Source organism: Triticum aestivum, chromosome 2A (assembly GCF_018294505.1).
Source record: "Triticum aestivum cultivar Chinese Spring chromosome 2A, IWGSC CS RefSeq v2.1, whole genome shotgun sequence".
Classification (NCBI taxonomy): Eukaryota; Viridiplantae; Streptophyta; class Magnoliopsida; order Poales; family Poaceae; genus Triticum; species Triticum aestivum.
Genome location: NC_057797.1, coordinates 63,894,116 through 63,905,301, shown reverse-complemented (window position 1 = coordinate 63,905,301; position 11,186 = coordinate 63,894,116). Strand labels below are relative to the sequence as shown.

The window sequence follows — 11,186 nt, the reverse complement described above, 5'->3', positions numbered from 1 at the left end:
GAGGGAGGTGGCCTGAGCCACTTACAGGTGGGGCCCTCCCCCTTGTAAATCAGAAAGAAGAAAAGAAAAAGGGAAAGAGGAGAAAAATGAAAATGAAAATGAAAATGAAATTAGTAAAAGAAATAATTAATTAATTAATTAATTAGTGAATTAATTAAGTTAATTAATTGGGTTTAACTAAATTAATTAGAATTAGTTAACCTAATCAAGTAATTAAGCTAATTAACCTGTTTAGTTAAACTCAGACAATGACAATTGGGACCCACCTGTCAGGTTGACCAGGTCAACGGTCAACGTTGACTGCTGACGTCATGCCGACGTCAGCGAACACTAATCTGGATAATGTTGATTTAATTAATAATTAATAAATTAGAAAATGATTTAAAACTTTAAAAATTAATATAAAATAATCCGTAACTCGGATGAAAATACTTTCTACATGAAAGTTACTCAGAACGACGAGACGATTCCGGATACGCAGTCCGTTCGACCGCCACACACCCCTAACCTATCGAACCTGCAACTTTCCCCCTCCGGCTCCCCTGCCCGAAAACGCGAAACACCGGGAATACTTTCCCGGATGTTCCCCCCCCTTAACCGGAACCACCTCATACCACGTTAGGGCACGCCTCGCAACGTTACTTGTCATGTCATGCATCGATATGCATCTGTTTACATGGTATTCATTGTTTCTTCCCCCTCTTCTCTCCGGTAGACTACGAGACCGACGCTGCTGCTGCCCAGTTCGACTACGGAGTTGACGACCCCTCCTTCTTGCCAGAGCAATCAGGCAAGCCCCCCCCCTTGATCACCAGATATCGCCTATTCTCCTCTATACTGCTTGCATTAGAGTAGTGTAGCATGTTACTGCTTTCGTTAATCCTATTCTGATGCATAGCCTGACATCGTCGCTACATCTGTTGATACCTTACCTGCAATCCTAAATGCTTAGTATAGGATGCTAGTTTATCATCATTGGCCCTACATTCTTGTCAGTCTGCCTTGCTATACTATCGGGCCGTGATCACTTGGGAGGTGATCACGGGTATATACTATACATTCATACATACTATACAGATGGTGACTAAAGTCGGGTCAGCTCATTGAGTACCCGCAAGTGATTCTGACGAGGGGGCTGAAAGGACAGGTGGCTCCATCCCGGTAGAGGTGGGCCTGGGTTCCCGACGGCCCTCGACTGTTACTTTGTGGCGGAGCGACAGGGCAGGTTGAGACCACCTAGGAGACAGGTGGGCCTGGCCCTGTTCGGCGTTCGCGGATACTTAACACGCTTAACGAGATCTTGGTATTTGATCTGAGTCGGCTACGAGCCTATACGCACTAACCATCTACGTGGGAGTAGTTATGGGTATCCCGACGTCGTGGTATCAGCCGAAGCACTTCAGACGTCAGCGACGGAGCGGCGCGCGCCGAATTGGACTGGAACGCCACTAGGCTAGGTCTGCTTTCGGCCGCCCACGCAACGTGCAGGTGTGCTCAGGGCGATGGGCCCAGACCCCTGCGCGCTTAGGTTTAGACCGGCGTGCTGGCCTCTCTGTTTTGCCTAGGTGGGGCTGCGACGTGTTGATCTTCCGCGGCCGGGCATGACCCAGGAAAGTGTGTCCGGCCAAATGGGATCAAGCGTGTTGGGTTATGTGGTGCACCCCTGCAGGGAAGTTAATCTATTCGAATAGCCGTGATCTTCGGTAACAGGACGACTTGGAGTTGTACCTTGACCTTATGACAACTAGAACCGGATACTTAATAAAACACACCCTTCCTAGTGCCAGATACAACCGGTGGTCGCTCTCCCTCAGGGATATGAGGAGGGGATCGCCGGGTAGGATTATGCTATGCGATGCTGCATGGAGATGCTACTTGAAGATGCTACTTGGAGGACTTCAATCTACTCTCTTTTACTTGATGCAAGACGGTGGCTGCGAGAAGCGTAGTCTTCGACAGGATTAGCTATCCCCCTCTTATTCTGGCATTCTGCAGTTCAGTCCACTGATATGGCCTCCTTACACATATACCCATGCATATGTAGTGTAGTTCCTTGCTTGCGAGTACTTTGGATGAGTACTCACGGTTGCTTTCTCCCCCCTTTTTCCCCTTTCCCTTCTTTCTGGTTGTCGCAACCAGATGTTGGAGTCCAGGAGCCAGACGCCACCGTCGACGACGACCCCTACTTCACTGGAGGTGCCTACTACTACGTGCTCCCGCTGATGACGACCTGGAGTAGTTTAGGAGGATCCCAGGCAGGAGGCCTGCGCCTCTTTCGATCTGTATCCCAGTTTGTGCTAGCCTTCTTAAGGCAAACTTGCTTAACTTATGTCTGTACTCAGATATTGTTGCTTCCGCTGACTCGTCTATGATCGAGCACTTGTATTCGAGCCCTCGAGGCCCCTGGCTTGTATTATGATGCTTGTATGACTTATTTATGTTTTAGAGTTGTGTTGTGATATCTTCCCGTGAGTCCCTGATCCTGATCGTACACGTTTGCGTGCATGATTAGTGTACGATTGAATCGGGGGCGTCACAGTCGGGTCGAGGCAGACGACTTTCCATGCTTCGGCGAGGCATTCCTTCTCCTTGGACGCCCACTTGATGCGCGGCTTGCCTGACCTGGCCGCCCGCTTCTTCTTCTTGCGTCCCTTCACCGGAACAGGCGTCGGCTCCTCCTCCTCCTCCTCCTCGTCGTCCTCCTCCTCCTGCTCCTCCTGCTCGTCCTCGCCGTAGACGTAGCCGAGCTCGCCGTCCATGCCGCCGCTGAGATCCACCACCTCGTCCTGGGTGACGAACCCGGGAGACGTGGCGGCCGCAGCCGAACCTGCCGCAATGATGTCGTCCATGTCGGCCTCGGTCTCGACGGTGTCGCCGAGGTGCGAGAAGGGCAGTGGGCCACGGCGTAGCGGGGGCGTCAGGGAGGAAGCGTAGGCGGGCGGTGAGTAGTTGTATGGAGGATACTGCACGCCGGCGAAGGCGGGAGAGGGCGTGCGCTGGGCTGGGTATCCATGGGGGAAGGTGACGTTTGGGTTGAACCCACCGTGCGCGTCCCCATAGGTGTAGCCCGGCGAGGGCGATCCCCATGGCTGCGGACAGCCAACACCTTGCTGGCCCGAGGGCGCGTACTGGGCGTGGCTTCCGGGTGGATTCATCATCCCCGCGCGGGTCGCCTCGGCCTCGGCTTGGTCCGCCGATGAGGCAGCCGCAGCCGCGCGCGCCGCGTTGTCGCGGGCCTTCTTGGAGATGGCCCTGTTCCGCCGGTCGGCGGTGACAGCCTTCCGTCGCTGAACTTCCGCCCTCCACTCGGCGTTTGACATGCCCGGTGGCTTGATCTGCGGCACCCTCGGCTTCCTCTGCTTCGGCTGGGCGACGGAGGCGGTCGCGGTTGCCGCCGCGCGGGGGGCGATGTACTTCTTCGATGGCATGGCGGCCGGCTGGGAGGTGAGCGGGAGGGAGATTGGCGGGAGGAAGGAAGAATATGGGAGGGAAGTGGGAAAAAGCGGGAAGAAACGGCGGGAAGAGGCGCCCGCCTCGCCGACAGGGCGGACCCACGCGCCCTTTTCACTTGTGCCGGCGCCCCAGGCGCCCCAAGGGCGCCGGGTTCGGCCTGGGTCCGCCGGCACCAGTTTCGGCCCGAGCCGGCGAAAAACGAGCTTCTGGAGGCGCAACTGGGCCGTTTTTCCGGCGCCGGCGCGGCAAAAACTTCTGAGAAGGACCTGTTGGGGACACGGCTGGAGATGCTCTAACATCACATGGCCACATGTCACTTCCACACAGGCTAAAACAAGATAGCAAAGCGCTGCACTCATGTTCGTCAGCAGCACCACTCGACCGCTGAACCTGTTTCTCAGCCCATCATCTCGTCTCACCCATGTGTGGATGCACCAGGCAATAATTGGCAATTGTTTTTCCTATAACCCAAGATTGTTAACAGTAATATTTTGCGCCAATTATGTGAGATGAGGTGTCATGTATACTGATGATAAGGACCCGTGACTATAATATGTTTTCAGACTCATGCATCACAGATAGAGCGTCATGCACACCTCTCCGGTGTTTGTGGCCGGGAACTCTGGTTTCTCTTACGGAACCGTGCCATCGACCGTGTCGGGGTCAGGTCGTCGCATCGCTCCAGCTCGTGGGTGAGATGCACCGGAATAATGCAGCGGTGTACGCACTTGAGCTGATCCCCGGCCGGACGGCCGATCGATCGCGGTCGCGGCAGGGGCCAGCTTGCACGGCACCGAGCCGACGAACTTCATCCTTATCCCGGCGGCATGGCATGGCGCATGGCCGAGGCCGACCGCTATGGCGGTGGCCACAGTCTCCGTCTCCGGCCACGAGCGTCGCAGGTGGGCAACCTGACGAACCATGGGCGAGCCAGCCAGCCAGGCTTCGGACGACCGCACGATCGATGGACAAGAGCACATGGGGTTGGCATCGGCACCAGAATGCACCACTGGTCATGATCAGCGCCCACAGAAGAAACAAACAGGAACAAGGGGGACTCCCGTATGCTATCACCCACCACGCGTCCTATCATGCTCCATCTGATCAGTTCAGATCTTGTGGCTGAACTATAACGCATGAACTCCATGGCACCACTCGCTTATCACCCACCGCCACCGGTGACAAGCCAGCGGTCGAGGACGAGCGAACGTTAGGTGGCCGGTGGACGGGGACCCTCAGACTATGTACCCCGTGCCGGACCTGCCACCGTGCACGGAGGAATCTCGACGCCGGTACGGGAGAATCCGGGGTGCGGTGCACGAGCGCGACGGTGGTGCTGCGCTGGCTTCGGTTGGGAGACGGACGTGGAAGCTTGGGTAGGCCAACTTGGCCATGGGGTTGGCGCAGGTCAATGGTTTCACTCACACGACGCAGAGCTCCGCCGGTGGCACCGTGTCCACCTTACTCCGGCAATGATTGACGCCGGCTCGGCGTGGCTCCGGCAACAGATTAGCTGTAAACTCGAGAGCACCCGTGCATGCCCGGTGCACCGACGGCGGAGCGGGGGCGGACCACTGCTATCCGATTCCGGCAACTCGGTTGAGGTGGACGTCGCGTTGCAAGTTGCAACCTCGAGGTTCGAAAATGATACGGCCCGGCCACCACGGAGAAGGGCCTAGCCGTAGGACTCTTCCCTGCTTGCTGGTAAAAGTCCGTACGGTGCGCACTTGACACAAGTCAAGTCACCATCCAAATTAAACGCCCATGTTTGCCTTACCAATTTATCATCTTCTTCTTTCTCTTGTAGCGCCATTATTTTTGAAAGTAATTGTTTGTGAATACAGAGTATGCATGTATTTCTGGAGTAAGAACAATTAAATGGGGTATGCATAATGCATGTGCTACAAAATATTGTTATTGGATGATAATGTGAAGGGCTGCATGTTAGGAGAATTAGAGTTAGTGAGGACCAACTATTTAGGTATAGGATAACGACACGTCGTGCTGATGCACTACACCATTAGCACGACCACAAACAAGAAAACAGTTCGGCGCTGAAACATCAAATCACGGGGCGCGCCAGAGGCAAGGCAATCACAATCTTTACCAAACCCAGCTCACAGCACTCGGCGGTTCATCACGCTGCCGAAGGTAACCCAGCAGTCCCTGTCGATCTGTGCAAGTTTGCGATCCAAGTCCGTTGTACTTTTCCATCCTGCCCGACCTTTATCGAGGGAGCGGCGCGGAAGCCGAGTTTCATGTCGTCGGGCGATGTGTTCGTGCCCGTGCCCCTGTGAGTAGTGGCGATTGCGATTGTTGTCTCGAGTTGGCAAGAATTCTTCCCCCCACCACATTGCAGCCGCTTTAACACGACCCGAAGAAAAGAAATCAAAATAATCCGCCATTGAAACAACAATTCTCGATGCGCGCTCCGCGGCGCCAGCACGGCGAGACGATATGATATTCGGCTCGCACTCTGTAAGTTTTTCACACTGTTCGAGGCTTCATGGCTGGCTCTAGCCAATCCTTCCAGAACGTCGTGGCCTCCGCATCATGGCCCTTCACGACCTCGACCACTGATAACGCTTCGGCGATCCTAAACACAGTCACCTTGGCGACAATGCCGCCGGCCACCGCCTCCACGAACACCGGTATAGTGCGGTTCTTCCCCTCCCTCCTTACACGGTGCCCTCGCTTCTTCCCAGCATCCTCAACCCGGGCCAGCACGACCGCCGCGGGCTCGCCGACGAACACCCGCTCCGTGCCCGGCCTGACACCGGACAACCCGGAGAGGTCCGAGCCTGGTGAGAAGGCCAGGATGTCGAACGCGGTCATATCCCGCGCCATCTCCTCCTCGAACTCCGTATTGAACCACGCCGCCTCCTTGTGGCCGCGCATCAGTTGCTCCTGCTCGCCTCCGCCGTCGTTCGCGTCATGGCAGAACCAGGGGTGCTCCATGATCTCGTCCGTTTCAATACGCGTGGCCGGATTGGGGTCGAGGCTGCAGCAAAGCGTAGCATAACAAGCGATTCCATATCCTTCCACCTATGCCCTCTCCCAAGAATCCAAGTTACTTAATAGACTCCTCAAGGGCGGTGAAGTTGAAAAAAAAAATCATCCACGGTGTCATCTTGAAGTTGAACCTGGGCAAGCATTGTCCAAAGCTTGTAAAATTGTTGAATGTGCGTGATCAAAAAGTCATACTCATGTCAATCTTCCCAATCCAAGCACGATCGTGAAGCTCGTCTCTAATGCATGCATCTTTAATGTGCACATTTCTCCTCTTGGAGATCTCAAAATATGTAGGCACGGCATATGTAAGCTTTTCCCCTTGTAGCCATGGGGAGTAGTACGGAAATTTGGATGCACTGCGTCGCCAACAGAGATTCTGGTGGTGGCATAGAAAAGGTTCATGTCCATCTCATCGCAAGGTTTGCCTAACCCCACCCATGCCCAGTCCGGCATTTTTCACTCATACCACGACCATCGAAGGCGCAATACCATGAACTTATGCAAATCGAACACTCCTAAGTGGCTGAGAGTTTTCGGCCTAGAAAACATGTTCCAATTGACCATGCATCGGTTGCCATGCCCAGATCCCAAGAGCAATCGTAGTGAGGAGAGGGTAGGGGGGTCGACATCGGAGCCCGGCAGTACATTGAATCTATTAGAGAGTAGTCGGATGAAGAAGTGGGATTGGAGGAGAGGAGGGCACGTCGATGACCGTGTATAAGGAGAATGGTCTAATACATGCATTGGATTGCTTTCCTTCAAATTGTAAGAAAAGAGCCCACCTCGGATTGTCAACCAACCCGAGACGGTTTAAGAATTGGCCCGCCTCGAATGTCATTTGTTGGAAGATGACTCATTCTCATTCTGTATGTCCACAATATTGTCACATTTTATAGGCTTCCATTATTCGGTAGATTTCTATCTGACCATGTCATTTGCTCCTTGCAGTTTCATCTCAAAACACTTTTGTGACATGAGTTGTACCTCCACGTGCCTCCTCGGCTGGCAATCTATACGTACCGCCGTTGCTCCGATGGTTGGCGAGAGGGTCAGTTCATAGCTCGATATCTTGAATGATAAGGTCACATCATTATCATTGAAATGTCCATCTGTACGCCCGGTCCTCACTACACTATCCAAATTGAATGCATGTGGTCAACAACTTGCTCTCCGAAACGAGTTCGCGTTAACAAATTGTTATCGTATTCTTCAACTCCACTTGCTAATAGTTGCTACTTTATTTTTGTCTGTGGCTGATAGGAGAACATTGATTTCACACGGGCCGAGTGGACTGTTTCACTGCATGATTCAACCATGGCCCACGAAGTTTCATACCAAACGGTGTTATTCGAATTTGCATCTTCCTTCTCAAGCACGTGGGTAACCACCTTAGGGTCGCTTTATTTCCATGTCCATTTTAGCTGAAGTTTATCTGTATCGTAAACTTATCGTTGAAATGACAGAATATGACGTGCTGCTTATATGCTTCTTGGCAAGACGGAGACGCGCGAGCAACCCTACCGTGTGACCTCACAGCGTTTGTGCATACCACATTGTCGGGAGCTTTGGATGTTGTCATGCCACACTGGCCACATATTTCTAAACACCCTTGAAATCTCTACTCCTCATGAAGCAGTTGGTAGTCTCGCTTTCAGGTTTTTTTTCGTCCCACCACTTCCGTTCGGGTTTTTTTCGTAGGTTAACCGTCGTAGATTTTTTTCGTCGCCTCCCCCACTTCATCGGTTTATTTTCACTTCACCCTCACACACAACGAAAAAAACTGAACGGATCAGAACTTTCCATACTGACGCAAATTATTTAGTAATGTCTTTATGTAAAAGAATCAATCACAATCAATCTCTAAAGATCAAATCTAAATTAATTAATCTTCATAACGTTTGTTTCCTTCCGAATCACGTCCATAACTTTCCTTCCTTGTTTGGACAAAAACTGTTTAGTAGTAGAGATTAGGAAGTTTCCTATGAGTGTAGTAATAGGAAGTATTCTTTTTCTTGATGATTCGTTTCCATGCATGATGATAGTAAATTAGGCCAACATTCACCACTATTTATCAACGTCATCAATCGTATCCATTCCTACCAGTTTTAAGGGAATCTGCTCGCTATGTCTTTTTAAGGGGATCCGCTCGCTAAGTCGTCGTCGCACGTTATTTTCACAAGCAATTCCCCTAAAAAAGGTGTGGGTATTGGTAGTTGAACGCCCGCTAAGTTTTACGCCTGTCCCATCCTCGCGCTATGCCGCCGCCACCCGCCGAATTTCCAGCCGCCCGAGCCCGTTAACTTCGCCAGCCATCGGGTCGGCTGCCCCCGCCCCAAACCCCCATCCCCGAGCACTAGCTATCGCCGCGTTGCCGCCCCAAGCTCCACGCCACCGGGAACGAATCAAGCGTCGTCCCGACACCGCCGTCGCCGGCCCAGCACCTCCAGCCTTGCATGGACAGCTTCAATGTGCAGTCTCCCTTGCTGCCTCACCTTCTGCCAGCGCATGCAGCGGCGGGGTTGGACGCGTGCGTGCTTGCTAGCTTGCTCTCCGTGCGTACGTACTTGCTCTGCGTGCGTCGCACCGGCCAATGCGCATGATGCGTGTGTGCCTGCTTTTCTGTATGTGTATGCCAGCGTGATGCGTGTGTGCGTTGCTGTGTGTGTATGATATAGATGGCCCGAGTGTGTGCATGTTGTGCTCTGCTCTTTGCTGATCTATGTGTTGGTGCTCCTGCTATATGTTCATGCCATACAAATGAAATTTCTGTTAATCTCTGACATGTTGAGTTGGTTCTCTCTGTCTTCTGAGGGGGTGAATGCAAAGCAGTCTATTAAGCCAGGCACTATTGCTGAGCTAAATTGACAAAAAAAATATTGGTAGCTATAGTTGTAGTTTAAGTAGTAGCGAGTTGTCTGATATGTATAAAGAGCCCGTTGCAACTGAGCCCGTTGCTAAATTGACAAAAAAGATCGCCAGTGTCACTTGATATGTATGAGAATATTAAATGTATTATTAACATGATTAATATTGAACTTTTAAAGTTAATGTGGCCCCGTTGCAACGCACGGGCGTTCTTCTAGTAAGAATTAGGAGCCGAGAATGCAAAATAAAATAAAATGATTTGCTTATTGACTTTCATTGTTAATGAGCTTGATACACCTTCTCCTTCTCTTTTGAGAAAATTGGCGGGTGAGCTGCTTGTTAAACTATCAGTGAAAGGACGCCACTCTTTTATTAAAGCTACTCCAGCTGTGCATGTTTCAGAATTTGATTGATTGGGTCACATGCATGACACCTTCTGGGTGGCCACTCGTATTATAAACACCAAGTCACGTACAGTACAGACAAATTTATGAATTTATTACTGAGTTGATAACCAATATTTTAGACTGGAGATTTCGTATTCGGGCCCATTTCTTGGATAAAAGATAACCAATCATTACCACGGTCGCTGACGAGTAACATCACATGGCCATACGTTACTTCCATACAGACTAAGGCCTCCTTTGATTTATAGGAATTTTGTAGGAATTTCATATGATCAGATTACTATAAGGGAAATTACTTTAGAGCTTTTTGGTTTGTAGGAATGAAATTCTATTTCTATGAAGGAATTCTTCCTATCCTTCATATTTTATAGGAAAATAAACATTAGCCTAGGCTCAATGGAAAAAATCCTATGATGTGAATCAAAGGGCATCTCTTTTGCTATTTCTACTCATAGGATTTAAGATATATGTCATCTCATTTTCTATGACTTTTCTATTCTTATGATTTTTCTACCCTATGAACCAAAGAAGGCCTAAACCAAGATAGCAAAGCCCTACACTCATGTTCGTCAGCAGCACCACCCGATCACTGAACCTGCTTCTCAGCCCATCATCTCGTCTCACCCATGTGTGGATGCAACCCGGCAATAATTGGCAATTGTTTTTCCCATAATGCAAAATTAATACCAGTAATATTGTGCGCCAATTATGTGAGGTGAGGTGAGGTGTCATATGCTGATGGTAAGGACCCACGGCTATAGTGCAGCAGTACAATGATAGTGCAAGAGGGACACCTCACACTCGACTTATGTTGGCATCATGGCATGGACAGCTCTAGTACTAGCCTTAATCGTAACCTACTTTGATTGATGATGATCGATGGCCACAAGTTTGGTGTGAGTTTCGTCCTTTTTCTTTCTTTCTGAGTGATTATCTCCAGTTTTCGCGTCTAGAACACAGGTCGCATTCCTTGCTCCGTCGTGATGAACGGCACGGATGATTCCGCGTGTCTCGTCAGTCCGCTCGCTGTTGCTTTAACAATTTATTAGGGCCGTATGTATTAGCCGTTGATTGGGACAAGTGGTTTTGGGACTCATGCATCACAGTCACAGGTGGAGCTTCCTGCACACCTGTGTGTACCACCAGTAGTACTTGTGGTTGGATCCTTCCCGCTTCTCACACGGAACCGTGCCATCGACCGCGTCGGGGTCCGGTCGTCGCATCGCTCCATCTCGTGGGTGAGCTGCACCGGAATAATGCAGCGGCGTAGCCGATCGATCGCGGTCGTGGCAGGTGTCAGCGTGCACGGCACCGGGCCGACGAACTCCATCCTTATCCCGGCGGCATGGCGCATGGCCGCTGACGGTAGCTGTCTCCGTGCGGCGACATGGACCAGTGTCGAATCGCTCCTTCTTTTTCAGCTAGAGCCAGCATGTCCTCCACGGTCGA

At 51.2% G+C, this 11,186-nt stretch overlaps 1 protein-coding gene across 1 annotated transcript; it reads right to left on the bottom strand.

Moving 5' to 3' along the window:
• Window positions 1–5,660: 5,660 nt before the first annotated feature.
• On the bottom strand, window positions 5,661–11,091 carry LOC123191506 (CBL-interacting protein kinase 29-like). Its single transcript, XM_044604216.1, has 2 exons — window positions 10,918–11,091; window positions 5,661–6,498 (listed from the first exon to the last, which is right to left on the bottom strand). The coding sequence occupies exons 1-2, from the start codon at window positions 11,089–11,091 to the stop codon at window positions 5,941–5,943; spliced, it is 732 nt and encodes a 243-aa protein (XP_044460151.1). The 3' UTR covers window positions 5,661–5,940.
• Between the last annotated feature and the right edge of the window lie 95 nt (window positions 11,092–11,186).